Source organism: Cornus florida, unplaced genomic scaffold (genome assembly GCF_030987335.1).
Source record: "Cornus florida cultivar Cherokee Brave unplaced genomic scaffold, ASM3098733v1 CherokeeBrave_3.0.0_Hap2_Chr02, whole genome shotgun sequence".
NCBI lineage: Eukaryota > Viridiplantae > Streptophyta > Magnoliopsida > Cornales > Cornaceae > Cornus > Cornus florida.
In genome coordinates, this window is record NW_026775572.1 from 48,023,174 (window position 1) to 48,039,980 (window position 16,807).

Genomic DNA, 16,807 nt, shown 5'->3' on the forward strand with positions numbered 1-16,807 from the left:
TTAAACAATTGAATGTACAAGTCATCTTGCACAAGACTGCAATTTTTTAAAAGAATGCAGTGCAAAATCGCGTCATTGGTATTTAATCTTTTCCCTTTTGTCTTTTTCACTTTAAGAATCGGTTTCCGACTGAACAAGTATAGAATAAACTCAACATTATATTATTAATATGTTGAAGCAATAAAAATACAAATCATTTTGTAAAGAACATTTTTTATAAGTTACTTATAAAATATTTGGACTCTTTTCACATCTGAATGATACATATCCAACTCATTCCCCAGTTCCCTCTGACATGTTCGGTGCGACACTCAATTGAGTAGGTGAAAGATGCGGTCATAGGGCTTCAACGTGGAGAAACCCCTCTCCATATCCACATGTAAATTGGTAGGTTGGCGTTTTGGACTCTTTTCACATGAATGAATGAGGAAACGTATTAATGACATTACTATCCAACTCATTCAATATCTCCACCCCATTTCCCGTTGACATGTTCGGTGCGAGAGTAGGTGAAAGATGCGTTCATTGGGCTTCAACGTGGAGAAACCCCTCTCCACATCCACATATAAATTGGTAGGTTGGCTATTCCCAAATCGGTCTTACACTTACCTATCATTGATGGAGATGGTAAATGTAGTTTGCTTCAAACGGTACAAGTGTACAACCCCCGAATTTATATATACACTCGATGTGAAACATACATCACATATAATGATACTGCAATTCTCTTACTAGACATCAATATGACACACATTGCCCCGGCAGCCAATTCGGTGAAAGTGATAGAAAATTGCCGAGTTTCGCCGCCATCAGGTGCGGTGGCCGATCAGTTCCTCCCCCTCACTTTTTTCGACATTCAATGGCTACCACTACCTCCTCTCCAAAAGCTTCTCTTCTACGAGTTCCATCACTCCAAGGCTCATTTCATAGAGACCCTCATTCCGCATCTCAAACACTCACTCTCTCTCACTCTCAAACACTTCTTCCCTTTCACTAGTAACATGATCATTCCCTCGTCAAATTCTAGCAAGCCACAAATCCGTTACGTGGAGGGTGACTCAGTTTCAGTAACCTTTTCCGAGTCTAGTGACGATTTCAATTACCTTACCGGAAATCAACCACGAAATGCTGATCAATTTTATCCCCTCATCCCTCAGATACCAGAGATTTATAGTACCAATGTGTCCGGTTCCGGGACAATAGTAGTTGTCCCACTTGCAGCTCTACAGGTCACGGTTTTTCCCGAGTCCGGCATTTGTTTCGGGTTCGCCTACCACCATGTTCTGGCTGATGGTAAGGCCTTCAACTGTTTCATGAAGTCATGGGCTTCCGTTGCTAAATTTGGCGGTGATGCTGAATTGTTAGCTGGTGGGTACCTCCCATTTTGTGACAGGACTATGATAAAAGACCCAACTGGGTTAGATACAATATTTTTGAGCCAAGTTTGTGGAGAGAGGAAACTTGAAGAGCTGTGTCAAACTCAATGCCCTCCCAGGAGCAGCAACAACAATGTTCGAGCCACATTTGTCATATCCCGAACCGATGTTCAACGACTCAAGGACTCGGTCATGGCTCATCGAGGGCAACAACATTCAACCGTACCATTATTACATGTATCTACGTTCACTGTAACATGTGCCTACATGTGGGTTTGCATTTTAAAAACACGCGCAAGCACGAGCGTGGACAAGGATGTTGATGAAGAAGATGAATTGGATCACTTTGTTGTTGCGGCAGATTGTCGAGAACGATTGGATCCACCCATACCCGCAACTTACTTTGGTAATTGCTTAGCACCTTGTTTTGTAACGGCAAGACATGGCCAACTAATGGAAGAAAAAGAAGGCTTTTTTGTAGCTGTAGAGTTGTTTGGAGAGGCCATTGACAAAAGGCTTCACAAAGGCGAGCCAGAGGGAGTGTTAAAAGCTTCAGAGACTTGGCTGTCCGATTTTAACAATTTGAATATGCGCAGACTGATGTCGTTAACAGGGTCACCCAAGATCGGCATCTACGAACCGGATTTTGGGTGGGGAAGGCCACGAAAGAGCGAAATTGTTTCAATAGATATTACGGGAGGTTTCTCCATCAGTGAGTGTAGAGATTCTCAAGGAGATGTGGAGTTTGGCGTGACCTTCCCAAAGATCGCCATGGATGCTTTTGCTTCAATTTTTGCTAATGGCCTTAAGCTTCTGTAAGCATTTAACAAGTTTTTTTTCAATAAACTGTTCCATCAACCCATTGACAGATAGTGTTGTAGTGTGTAACATGTGAGATATTAATTTTGTGATTGATAAATTTCGGGGTTAAAACATGTCAAGTTGAGTTATAATTTTTTGTTTAATTTTGTAAGACAGAAACAGAATACGGAAGTGCAATCAATATGCGTTTGATATTGATTCGGTTGACAACATCACATTAGAAAAGATATGCTGGTGAGATCACGTGACTTTTGGTGTTTAGGCACTTGGAAAATTCAACGTCGTACATTTCAAAAACTGCACTGGCATTATGGAACCGGTTCCACCCCATGGAATTAGTTGTGTTGTTGGATTCATTGTTTGCGAAAAACTCTATCAATGTGGAACCGGTTCCACCCATGGAACTAGTTGCGCACGTGTTTTACAAAAATGCATTTTTGGGAATAAATCTCATTGGTCAGGTGGAACCAATTCCGCCCCATGAAATCGGTTGCACTCTTACAAAAGGAAAGTTGCTTTCCTATTCTAATTGGGTTTCCTTTTTGATCAGTTTTAGATTTTTGCAAGATAATACATGCACAAAATTGACTTGGTTTTCAAGTCTTTTTAGGTCTTCCAAAATCTATGTAAACTCTCTTTTTCTCCAAAATTTTCAAGGCTTCAAAATTTGTATTTTTCTAATTGAGAGAATTGTTTTGAGATATTTTTTTTCCTTCAGAAAATCAATTTGATTTTTCTGATTTTATTTTTGAGAGCACACACATAAACATAAGAGTGGTTAAAGATAATTTTCTTTATCTTATCCGAATTGGAGCATAATTGAAGATTCGAAAATTCTGAGAAGTAAGATTTTATTCTATCTTCATGAAATCTAAATTTGAAGAAAAAGGCTGTTTCGATCATACTTTGAGGGGGTCAAAGCATTCACGAAGTATTGTTTAATCTACTAACAGTCCTTCTATACAGAGATCATGAATAACCCTGAGGTCGAGAGCTATTGGTCGGGAGAGTCACAAAACCAAGGATTGCCAACAATTGGTTTTTGGTAGAAAATATGATGTGAGTCTGAGTCAAAGTGAATTATACTTTTCTTCAAACATGGTGGATTGTTTCGCTCGAGACGACAAAAGTCTCCGTGTTTTTCATTCCGGTTGGTCGAATTTTTTCTAACTAGGGTTTCCACGCACAAAAATTCGGTATCATCTCTCAAACTTTATTTACTTTACTTGCAATTTATTTTTGCTTTGTGGGTTTGTTTTTAGTTTTACTTTGATAAAATTAAAATCAGTAAAAATTAGTAAAAAAAAAAAAAAGTAAAACCTATTCACCCCCCTCTAGATTATTTTAATACAAACTTCACATTCATTTCGCATTATGCAACTCATAATTAGCATCAGAGCCATTCTCTACATATTGACTTGATCCTTGTAAAGGTTTTTTTAAAAAAAATAAAAATATTTTTATTTAAAAAAAAAAATCATGGAAAATCCTATGAACAATGGTGAATTGGTTCGTGTATGTGATAGGTTAAATTGTGATGATGACATAGCTCTCTTGTCTAAAATTTTTAGAAGGTTCCTTAAGAATAAAAAGAATATAAATTGTAGAAAAGGAGATTCTTCTAAATCCAAAGATGAGAAAAATTAGAAAAATGATTCTTTTGCTTTTGTTGCTCATATTGATAATAATACTGATAATGATTTTTTTTTTTTTTTTGGTGTAAGAGATCTTACCAAATATATGTTATTGAGCGAGGATTTCAATGAGCAATCTAAGAAGTTGGGAGAAGTAGAAAGCATGAAAGATGCATTGAAAAAAGAGAGAGATAGCTTGAAGAATGAGAATGATTCATTGAAGAAGGAGAATGAGTAAAACTAGAGAAATTGCATGAGGAGAAAAAAAACTGAAAATCAAAATCTTCAAGGAAAGGCAAAAATTCTCGAGAGCGAGTTAAGTCAAGCTAATTCTGCTAGAGAATCTCTTGTTGCCAAATTTAATTTTCTTGAGCTTGAATTGAAAAAATCACAAGAGAAATTGATTGCTTTTACTCATGGGTAGATCAGGCTTGATAAGATGATTAGTGTTGGTAAGCATGTAGGTGATAAAATTCGATTAGGTTTTGATGAGGCTTCAACTAATTTTTTTCCTAAATAAGGCTTCAACTAATTAATAAGAGGGTTCAAATTGTTTTTGTTAAATCCATCAATTTGAATGTGCTCATTTCTAAACCTAAATCTTTTGTTTGGTCTTTGCCTTCTAAGAATATGTCCATGATACTTTATTGTTCTTATTGTAGTAGAACTGGATATAGTCAATACTATTGTTACAAGAAGAGAATGGGTAATTCTGTATTTGAATTTCATGCTTATAATTATTTTGCACATAATAGGTTTCATGCTAGAAAGAAAAATAATTGGAATAAATCTAAAAAAATTTCATGCTAAAAAAAATTCACATAAGAAAAATAGTGTTATTGATGGTCCTCAAAAATCTCTTTAAGGATTGATGTGAAAACGGTTTGGGTGAAGAAAGAGGATTTGAAATTATATGTACTTGTTGAATTTGAAATTATATGTACTTGTTAATGCTATGGAACTTGCATGCAGGGGCGGCTCGATGTAACTCGGGGCCTTAGGCGAAAAATAAAAAGTGGCATTTTCATATTATAATAAGCAATATATTAATTATTAAATAATAATTAATTAAAAATCATCCTTCTTGCTTTTTGAGATGCAAACTTACTAATTAAATTTTTATATTCAAGTGTGGTTAAATCTAATTGGACCATTTTCTACTAATAAATCTCTTACTTTTGTATCAATATTTTTCCCAGGATTATATATATATTTGTGGGAATAGTCTTAGAATATGATTTTCGATTTCTTGTTTCACTTTCTTCCAATTCTTTTTTGTTTTTCTTGATTATTATTGTGAATCAAGTCACTAGTATTTTTTTTCTTTCATTAGTGTATAATCTTCTAATTCTTTTAGATGATTTGATTGTTCATTTGCTGAACTTTCACCTAAATTTTTTGTTAGGTTTTAATTATTAGTTGCAACAAATTTATTAATAGCTCCCTTTTGAGATGAATTAGTTTATCTATTATTCTCTTTTTTTAAGTTTTTCAAATCCAGATTCATACTTTCTAGCATACATATTAAAAAATATAGGTAAAAATAGTCACAAGACTCACAACTCACAAACAAATATATGAAAAATATAGAAATATACAAATTTATAATAACAAAAGTTAGTAAAACTAAAAAATAATTAAAGAAAAAAGAACAATATAACCTGATTTAGAAAGTCCCAATTCAATGCTGCTGCAAATTCTTCAATTAAAGAATAGTGCGTTCAAATTAAGATTTGAGACTAATGAATATTGAGTCGAGAAGAAAGAAAATTATAAAATTGTAATGAGAGAGAACAGATGACTTGTAACTTGTAAGTAACTTGTTGAGTTTGCTGAGAGGAGGAGAGAAATCAAAATGAACGTGAAGATTAGGAATAATAAAAAATATATAAATAAATAAATAAAATTCGCTTCCCAATACAACGGCTAAATATTTATTGTGGTACAACTTACCAAAAAAATATTAAATATATATAGCACTGGTGTAAAAAAAAAAACTTATATAAGATAGACAAAGAAATAAAATATTAATGAGATATTTTAGGAGATAAATAAAATAAAAAAAAAATGAGATATTTTAGAAGATAAATAATTTCTCACTATTTCTCACTTGTATAAAATTTAATGAAAAGGCGTGAAAAAATAAATAAATAAATAAATAAATAAAATAGAAGAAGAAGAAGAAGAAGAAGAGTTATTTTAGGAGATAAATTTTTTAAAATTAGTGTTCAATAAAGAAACCATTACAATATATCATATACAAGGCAACTATAATATTTTGGAGCCTTTTTATTGGTTGGGGCCTTAGGCTTTCGTCTAACTCGCCTAAGGCTCGATCCACCCCTGCTTGCATGTTTCCAATAGGTCATTGGGTACAAAACCCCCACGTGTAGTAAATCCTAAAAAGTTTTTATGGTCATGGACTATATTTTGATGTCTATCATGTTTCCATTGGACCATATCTTATAGTTTAGAATTGGGTTATGTTTTCATTGAAAATGAAAAGATCATATTTTTCTTTATTTTATATGAGGGATATTTATTTATCTTAAATTCACTATATTTTTATTAATACAAATTGGGACACATGATTATTAGATGAATGATATTCTTGATTTGTAATTTATATTTTGAAAGTCAATTTGCTATGTTTATTTATTTTTAAAGATGCGTTTCTTGAGTTCATATTTTTCACGTACACTAATCCAACTTTGAGAAAATTTAATTGAAAATCATTGTGAAATTGACTTGGTCATACTGATCATAAAAGGTATAAAGGTTAATGTTTAAAAAAATAATAGAGCATGTGTTTTTTAAAATTAAAAAAAAAATGAAAATGAAAATTTCAGCATGCAATAGAAAGAAAAAATAAATAAATATTGTTGAAATCTTTGCTAAAGAAAATGCTACCAATTGAGATTAGTTCGAAAGTTCATATAAGATTTTGAAATTGATTAAATTTAGTAAAAAGAAAAGAGGAGACAAGTCAAAATATTAAATTTTTATCTACTCTTTAGAGTGAAAGCCACCTTGTATAGAAAGAAAATTTTGCTCAAAACAATTTTATCTTGATGTTTTTCGAACAATATTATTTAGACAATAGATCAATATGATTTAACTGAAATTTGGTGAGGTTGGATTGCACACACACACACGAACTTGCTAAACAAATTTCTAAATTTTCATAAATATTGCAAATTAAAATTCATGTTATGATTACGTGCTTGAAAATTAATTTTATTACATAATATGTAGATCTTAAAATTTCGTATTCATAAAGTGTTTTGAAATCTTGAGAAATTGCTTAGACCTCATATTTGGCTTTGAAAGATTGGTTAATGCATTCTCAGAGTCATATTTGTTTTTTTTTTCATAATAAAAAATGAAATAAATGAAAAATCTGAAAAGTTTCAAAAAGAATTTGTTTTTGTCTTTAGATAGAAAATTTTAATTGTGCTCGAGTTTTTTGTCTTTTATGTACTTTATGTGTTTATGTGCCTTCATGTGATTTGAAGGGTAAAAAGATCAGTATCTATTCAGTGAGGTTTAAGACATTGTGCCACACCATTGCACACCCTAGTCACCTCATTGTGATATCACTGGTTCACATTTCTCTTTTATGCATTGTTAAGGAGACATTGCTAAATTTTGTTTCATTAATCATAAGTTTGGATCTTTTATTACATTTTGATACTAAAAATCTAAGTTGTGATTAATTGAAGAAGTCTTGTCGTGTATAAGTATGTATCTACTTATGTGTGCTGGTTATTTGCCCATTAATTAAGTATAAAAATCATACTTTGATAAGTTTTTTATTTTTATTTAATTATATTAAAAATTATTATCACAAAAATATTTAATTGAAAGGTTAGTTTATAACTTTTTTTGTAAATTAAATTTTACTCGTGTGCACACACGGTGTCATTTTTATTGAAAGTAGAGAAGGTAAAAGAGACATTATAAATAGTATATGTTCTGCTTAGGGTTGTTATAATTTTTTTGAAAGTAAAAAAGAAAGTGGAGTGCAATAATAGAAAATGGGAGTACGGATAAAGTTATATAACTAAGAGGTATTTCTTAACCTTCTAAAATAGAAGGTGGTCAAAAACTCAAGTTTTCATATAAGAACAAAAAGTGAGTGTGTGAGTGTGAGAGCCTATCGTAACTCTTATAAAAGTTATATTAAATATTTATAAGAAAATTGTGCAAACGGGCAAAAGCCCACAACTTAGAACAACAGGCCAAGGCCCTAAAAGAGGACCCAACTACCTCTAATAAATGACAACCGAGTCGACAGGTCTGGTTATGTTGTTGGCCCATCATTTTTTGAGTTTTTCCTCTTTTGTTTTTCTTTTCTTTTCTCTTTTTTTTTTTTTTTTTTTTCTAAAATTACATTCCAGTTCTACTTAAATTTTAACTGCAAACACTAAAAAGTCCTAAAAAAATTAATAGGACAGCAAACTCATGCTTTGATAAATATATCCAATTTAGTTCAGTCTCTATAATAATATATAATCTTTTAACATTGCCCTTTAATCGAAAATTACCCGCTAGTACTATTTTGGCACTCTAAATATAATTAAGTCCTATAAAATTTTCATGGCATTTCTGAACTCTTATGGCAGAATTGACATTGGTCATTTGACATGTTGCACATTTCACACATCAATCCGATTTTGTTTTACTTTCCGAAAATTTATAATTAATTAGGTAATTTCTGCACAAACATTTTTTGCATTTGTTTATGCATTCCATCATCAATATTAAAAAATAATAATAATAATAATAATAATAAGTCAGCAAGTAATGTCGGTCTAGGAGATAAATTCATGTGAACGAAACTGCATTAGATGAAGATGGAGACTTTATGTGGCAGTGAGTTCTCTTTGAAACTAGACTACATTTGGGCTATTGTTTGGGCGTTGAGGCAATGGACTAGGGATGGTAGCTTTTGGGCTATTCCAATTTGAAAAATGATAGAAAGACGAAAAAAAGGCCTAATCATTTGGGACTCCTTTCATTTCATCCTTTGAAGTTGGGGCACCCATTTCGGTGATCCTGGAGGAAATTTTGAAGTTTTGGGATAAAATTCGGTTGTTTAATTTGGGTTTTAAAATATTTTATTGTTTATTAAGCACAAAGTCCGGAAATGGAAATTTAGCATTCGTATGGCATTATGAAAGGTCACTAGGAATATGAAATTGCATTGCTGAAGCTCACATGTTCTTGCCATTTGTATTTGGGAGAACCGAATCGACGCATTGAATTTATAATTGAAAGAAATTTAATACTTCCTCTGTGCGTCCCAAAATAATTGAGTACTTTGTGAATTATGACTCACAAATATAAAGTTTGAACTAAATTTTGTTCAATTCTAAATCCAAGTTGCTGATTTGATTGCAAATGTTATATTTGGGAGCAGCGAATAGGTGCCTTAGATTTAGAATTAGAGGAAGTTTAGTTCAAATTTTATACTAAATTTTTTTCAATTCCAAATTCAAGGCATGACGTGAACTTCACGACTTCTCTGTGGTTCAGATTCACAATTGGGGTTGGAAGACCACAAGTGATACAAAAAGGAGTGAATGGAAAAAATAGCATGTCATAAATTTAGAATTCCAAAAGTATTTCATTTCATCGAATTGGTACAAAACCATATTAATTATTGAGTGTCCTACAAGGTCTAGTGCATTAAACTACCCACAAAATTGGGTAAGATACCTTTTGGTGCAACAAAGTAATAGTTGAAGGATTTTGAATTTACAAAAATGGAACCCCACAAGTGATCTCTATCATCTGTTCATTGATTTCTCAAGGCCCATCTATTGTTAATGGGGCTATATTTAGTCAAAGTGGTGGACCATTTGGGTCTTTGGCTATGTTCGTATTAGGAAACGTGCTAGTTTTAAAAAAAACTTTTCGAGGGATTTAAATTCATAGATCTTGATTAATTACATAGAGACAAGTTTCATGCAAAAATAAAAATATGATGTATCATTCAATTAATGGATTGAATACTTACGTCAAAAGTCTGAGTAAACCTTTAAAACTTTCCTCTAAAGTGAATGTTCTCACTTATTGTAGATCCCTTAGCAAGATGCCTTCTCCTTGGATCTCCATCTTCTTGGTAATTATTTTGCCTTTATGAATCACTCATAAGCCTCCATGAATTACCTTGGAAAACTAGGCTTGTGGGAGCCTCTATTAGATGAGAACATAAACCCTAATTTTCTAGAGAGAGAAAAGTTATTCTTATTTTCTTCTCATCAAAATCACCTCTAAAATATACATAAACCATGTATATTTATAGGCAACATAAAGGTAAAGAAAAGGAAACAACTAATCCTTCTCAATCGCTAATTCACATGTCTTAAATCTAATATGATTCCAATATCAAGTTGGGCTATGAGTGAGAATCCATTGGGCCTATTATTTTATCGGCTACAATGAATTAATAATTGGCCCGGTCCATGGACCCAATTCAATTAATTCATAAATTAATTTCTACTCCACTAAAAGAAATTAATTGAACTCCAATTAAATAATAAATAACCTCTAAGTCAATATTGCACTTTGACCCCTCTATGCATAATTAGTTATCGGATAAATAAAGCCATCAATCCGACTACTTAATTAATATATCTATTTTGGTACCTCTGATTATTTCTGGCTCGATCACAATAAAACATTTGTTTGACAAAAATAATAATTTAATAAATAAATATATAATAAATCATTTTGTCTAAAATCATACGAAGGCCTTCGAATTTACTTTGTAATCAACCATAATCAATACAAAATAAATACAAGTAGCAATGATGCAAATATTGAAAATATAACCCTCTAACTATTAATTACATAACTACCCGAAGTGTCGGTCTAAGGATCCCGAAGAATCCGCCGAACAAATCAAAGTAATTATTAATTAATAAAAGAATCTATACTTTTCTCATGCTTAAGAGTCAAATGCCATGACGGTGATAGGGAGTAATTACATACGACGGCTCTCGCAATCTATCTCAACCTAACGCGGATCCAGTTCAAGTCTTAATTAATTATGAGTCCATCCATAATTACCGACTATCAACAATTTATAATTACTATTTATATATCATGCATTGATTGCCATCACATACATATATATAAATATTTCTTGTAATTACATGGACACTATCAATTTCATAGTGAATCGAAATATAATACATTGAATTCACCAATTGTATAAAACATAAATATTTCAGAAATGTCAGGAACATATGTCAATTAATCCAAACAGGAATTTGCTATGCCAGGGCATATAAATCCCAACAGCTCCCACTTGCCCTCATAGCCAATTCAAATTGCACCTAACTCCAATGTTATCCAGATGATGATCAAAATTATTGATCAATGACACCTTTGATAATGGATCAACAAAGTTGTGTTCCAATGCAATGTTCTAGCTACAAGTACATTTTCTTGCCGGATAATATCATGTAGAACATGATACTTCCTATCAGTGTATTTTGTTCATCTATGGAACCTTGGGTCATTGGTTTGGATTACTTCTGCACTATTGTCGCAATATAGCTCGATAGGCAGGCTAGTATGCTCCACAACCTCTAAATCAGTGAGATCAAACCAATAGGCTTATATTGCCACCTTTAAGGCTGCAATATATTCCACCTGCAGGTTTGAGTCAACAGTTGAAATCTGCTTGACAATCTACCAACTGATTTCCCTTCCATTAAGTGAACATACACTAAGTCATGAACCTCATAGTATCTACTTCTGATTGAAAATCAGAACTAGCATACCTGACTAGGACCATATCATCACATCCATAAATGAGTATGATATCATTGATTCTCCTTAGGTACTTAATGATATTTTTCACAATAGACCAGTTGTCAAGTCCAGTATTGGACTGATCTCTACTGACTATCCCTACTATGTAGCGGATGTCCTGTTTGGTATAGACCATGGCATATATGAGACTCTCATATGCCGAAACATATTGTTCCAGTCTCATTTGCTCAAACTCCTCTGCTAGTCTTGAAAAACTACTTACTAGAGAGAGTGATCCATATCAATAAAGCAAGAACTCATTCTTTGAGTTATGCATACCAAACCTGGTCAAAACTTTATCAATGTAGGATTATTAAGATAAGCCTATTTTCCTTTTAACCTGATCTTGCAAAAGCTTGATCCTAGGAATCTAGCTTACATCCTGAAAATCCTTCATTTAAAAGTAATTGAACAACTACCTCTTTATTGATGACAAAACTTCCACATCATTATAAATGAGTAGGATGTTATCAATATATAGAATTAAGAAAAATAATGACATTCCCTTGTACACTCATGATTTATTCACTAAGAAATCTTCTGGTATCTTTTTGTAGATTAACTTGCCTTCCATAGGAATCACCCTACTAGAAAGTTCTACAAGATCCCAGAATTTATTAGAATACATAGATTCCAACTCTGATTTCATAGTAACTCACCAAAACGATCTGTATCCACATCGGTTCACGCTTCCGTGTAGCTTACTGGGTCCAACTCATGTTTAACAGGGATGTCCATAATGGTCTCACCTAAAAACATGATTCTGTCGAATTGGATGATAATCCTCCCACTACATCAATGTGCCGATGCAAGAATCTGTGTAGTAGATGATGCTAACGCATCAATAGGGAATTCATATATTATTCTCAATCTCTATAATAAGTGTGTTCACATGTGGTACATCTGGTACTCATACCAAATTCTCTAACATTATGCTACTAGGTATGTGATTCATAATATGATTCTCCTATAGATAAACAGTGAGTGAAAACAATCAACTTTTATCTTTGAGATCATAAAATAATCCATCCTAGTGACAGTTAGAGTAGCTATCAAATCTAGCATGCCTATGATCTGATTCCAACTTACTTGTCCATATCAAACGCACATGTGCAAGACTACCCCATATGTGCATATGATTCAAACTAATATTTAGTCAAAAACACAGCTCAACGGTATCCTTGAGACAGACTAAGATAGAATGCAGTTCATAATGCGCATCGATGTCATTAACGCTAAACTCTTAAATGAAGGAGATAATGTGTCATTACTGATCATAGATCTAACCATGTTAAGTGGAATTCTGTTATTCCTATTTGACACCTAAATTAATTTAGCGTCAATTGCGGAAAACTGGTACACAACACCCTCATTGACCATATAGTCTTTGCACTATCCCAAGAAATACTCAAATACTCGATCAGATCGAAGTGTCTTGATAAGTTTACCTAATCTGTGCTCCACATCAGTCTTGACCCTCTCGGAATATAACAAAAGTATAAGACTTGTGTCGCAACAGGTAAATTTATCCAAAACGTGAGTAATCTTGATTGGATGTTCATAAGACTACACGTGTACGTGTGTACCGACTCCAATTGTTCTTTATGTCTATTTCATTTGGCTGATTAAGCCCTTAGAGTTATCTATCATTCAAAACAAGATTCACAAGTTTGGTTTAGGCTCCTCTGCCTCACTAGGTAATAAACCTTCTTTAACCAATCTTTTTGATTGATTACAACCCAAAAATAGACACCAAAAATACAATGAGTCAGGAATAACAAATTTTCTCTTAACATTCAATCTAGAAGATGCAACATTAGTTTCTACATCCTGCAAATCTTAAGAGCTTGTGATTATAGTATATTAACCATCTTTCAATGCACCAGAAGCAATCACATATCTATTCAATTTTATAAAACCAGTTTTACAAAATAACGATCTAGTTTTTATAAGCCAAAAGTGAAATAAGAATGAGATTGCGTTTCACTTCTGTACATAAAGATAGTTCTCTAATACTAATATCCTCATACTCTCTAATTTCATATGTAATACTCCCACTGACTTAATTACAACCTTGGCATCAGGTCAAAAGATAAATATATATCATCAAGGCTTCTGGATTCCTGAAATCCTTACAATAAATTGCAAACATGTTTAGTGGCTCCAGAATCTATCCATCAGGAATCAATAGATACAACCACATAACATGGCTCAATGATTAAATATATATTTTCCTATGCCACGTCATTGCTTAAACAGTTTGTCCTTTAGTGTCTTAGTTAACGGCAAAAGAAACAGTTTCATTCGCCCTCAACATACACTGCCTTATTCCCTTTAACCTTTTAGATACCTATGTTTTGTGCTAGCCTAGTCCTATTATCATCCTTCTTCTTTGCTTTGCCCGTCCACTTGGGCCTAGAAGAAGATGGTATAGACTAGGTTAGATTGATAGGAACGCCCATACTCTTGATTATCCCTTCATCTGTTACCAATTCTATAAGAATATCAACGAGTGTGAACTCAAACTGATTCCTTATTTAGTTCACTATAACAGAATCGAACGAGTTTGGTAACAAGACAATAATCATGTCAACTTGAAACTTACCACCCAAGTCAGCCCTATTGATCTCCAGCTAATTTTAAATAATAAACAATCATTTTCCAAAATTTGATTTCAAACTGGAGTTCATGAGGCTATCTTGATGGTATTTAAATTTGACACAGTACTTAGGCATATGCTCTATCTAATCTCACCAAAATATCTCATTGACATTTAATATAATGCTTAAAGAAAATAAAATAATACAAATGTTAGCTTTGGAGTATATTCGAGCTAAACTCTAGAATATTGCACCAAGTCATATCATTTGCCTTATCTAATTTATTAAAAGCATTAATGTCAAATTTGGTATCTCAAAGTAAAAGAGATAGGTATAGGAGTAATAAACACATTTTGTACCCTTACGTTGTGAATAAAATATCTAAGTTCATTTTCCAGTCATTATAAATAAGGTCCAATATCATAGAATATGTAAGCAAGTAGATAAACTGGATTAGACATAATTAATCTGAATATAAATGCATTCATACAATATGCAAGGTGAACTATTAATAATGTCATGCATATTTAAAATTAAAATGAGCTTGTTAACCACATAATACAATAAATCTCAATCGAACAAGAGATCATTATCATTATTGGTGAACAATCCTTTTTAATTAATGCGGGTCCCTCAACTTTGTAGCATAATAAATCAACCAACCAATATGTCAATAACTTATCCTGTTGGAGGAGTTCATTATTACTATTGTTGAGATTCATTTACTATTAGGTGAGCACTTCCATTAAAATAGTATGTGGGTCCCTTAACCACTGCATGAAAAATCGGATAACCAATACACCAATAACTTATTCGGTTGGCGAAGTTCATTATTGTTATTGGCGGGCAAATCCCATCATCTCCATATCTCTTAAGACAATGCCTTGTCTATCTATATGAAATGATTCCCGATTATGTTTAGCATTTCTAAAATCACCTAGTGTAGACCACTCCGTTGGGGAGCTAACACTATTGATTTTAGATTGAGTGTATAACATTATTAATGCTCTAATGAAAAATAAAACATTAAATATGTTGTCATTATAATCTAGACTCTTTAAATCATGCGTAGGGCATTATTTTTAAAGATCTAATTACAATGAACATTTAATATTTTTATTTTCATAAAACAACCATTCTTGTAATATTAAGACTCTTCAAATCATGCGTGGGGCCTTATTTTTGAAGATCTAATTACAATGGTTTTAATAACGAAGGCCATGTGGTAATGTATAAAAATCCCCGCTCCCACTCAATTTTTAGTCATTCATAATTAGGGTTTTCATTTTATTCATTTACATGATATAATGCATGCAAAACGTCTTGATTTTAATCCCATTAAATTTAGAAAATATTTGGACTTTAAATGATTCACTAATATTTAATTTGAAGCACACTTTAAAAATAATTTACAAAAATAATTTTTCGTTTCCCAATAAGTGCCCTCAAATTAATTAGTAATCAAATCCAATTAATTTTCATAATTTAACTAATATAAATCAAGCCATTTAAATAAATATCATGGATCCAATGCATGAATAATAATTAATTAACAATTATATATTCCATGCATTTCATACATCGCATAAATAAATAAATAACAGATAAAACAAATAAAACGGCCAATGGAATCAGCTTTTAACATTTAATTGCTCTAATCACTGCACGAAGATCTTCCATCAGCTTGCAAACACCTACAGGAAGCTGGTAGGCATCTGGAAAAGCAAAACAGTGCTTGGAACGCGCCCGGAGAGTGTCCAGCATGTCCCCACGCGCTCCCACGCGCTAGGGGAATGGACAAGAATTCTCCACGCGCTACTGGAAAGTTCCAGCGCGTGCCACGCGCTCCCACGCGCCTGCACGCGCTGGAGGGATGATACAGCGCGTGCCACGCGCCGGTACGCGCGCGTGTGATGTACTTGCTTGGCCTGGCGCGTGCTCCTCATGCGCCAGCAAGCAGCTGATCTGGCGCATGTGGAACACGCGCCAGTTACATGTAAGGTGCGCTGCACCTGATTCCTCTCTCCAATCCAACCGTTATGGATCCGTGCGCACGATACTAAGGTGTACCTTACCTCACTTGATCCTCCTCAATCCCTCCGGCTCTACAGTCATTGCCGACGACGCTCCGGTCGCCGGGAAGTTGCCGGAAAACCGCCAAAAATAATAAAAAAATTCCAGAAAAATTAAATTTAAGCCCAAAAAATTTCAGAAAAATTCCAAAAAATTCCAGAAAATTCCTGAAGCCTAATTTAATCCTCTTGAACCTTCTTAAAGTTTCATAACATCCTTTGATGAAAATTACATGGCTTTAAAAATATTTACAATTTGAAATACAACGAAAAAAATTAAATTACATCATTGAACTTTCAAACGGCTAAATCAAAACCTTAATTACATTCATCCAAAGATAAAATTACATTCAATATTCCTATAAACTTCATCCATGGCCCATACATACATCATCATTCATTCACAATTATTCATACATCATCATGTATCAATATATATCAACATATTAAATCATACATCAACTTACATTAATAAA

The 16,807-nt window shown here is 32.9% G+C and overlaps 1 protein-coding gene across 1 annotated transcript; it reads left to right on the plus strand.

Annotated features, from left to right (window-relative positions):
* Positions 1 to 660: 660 nt before the first annotated feature.
* LOC132294915 (phenolic glucoside malonyltransferase 1-like) lies at positions 661 to 2,309 on the plus strand. Its single transcript, XM_059792932.1, has one exon. It carries the CDS (start codon positions 744 to 746, stop codon positions 2,193 to 2,195), a length of 1,452 nt encoding a protein of 483 aa, XP_059648915.1. The 5' UTR covers positions 661 to 743; the 3' UTR covers positions 2,196 to 2,309.
* Positions 2,310 to 16,807: the final 14,498 nt, after the last annotated feature.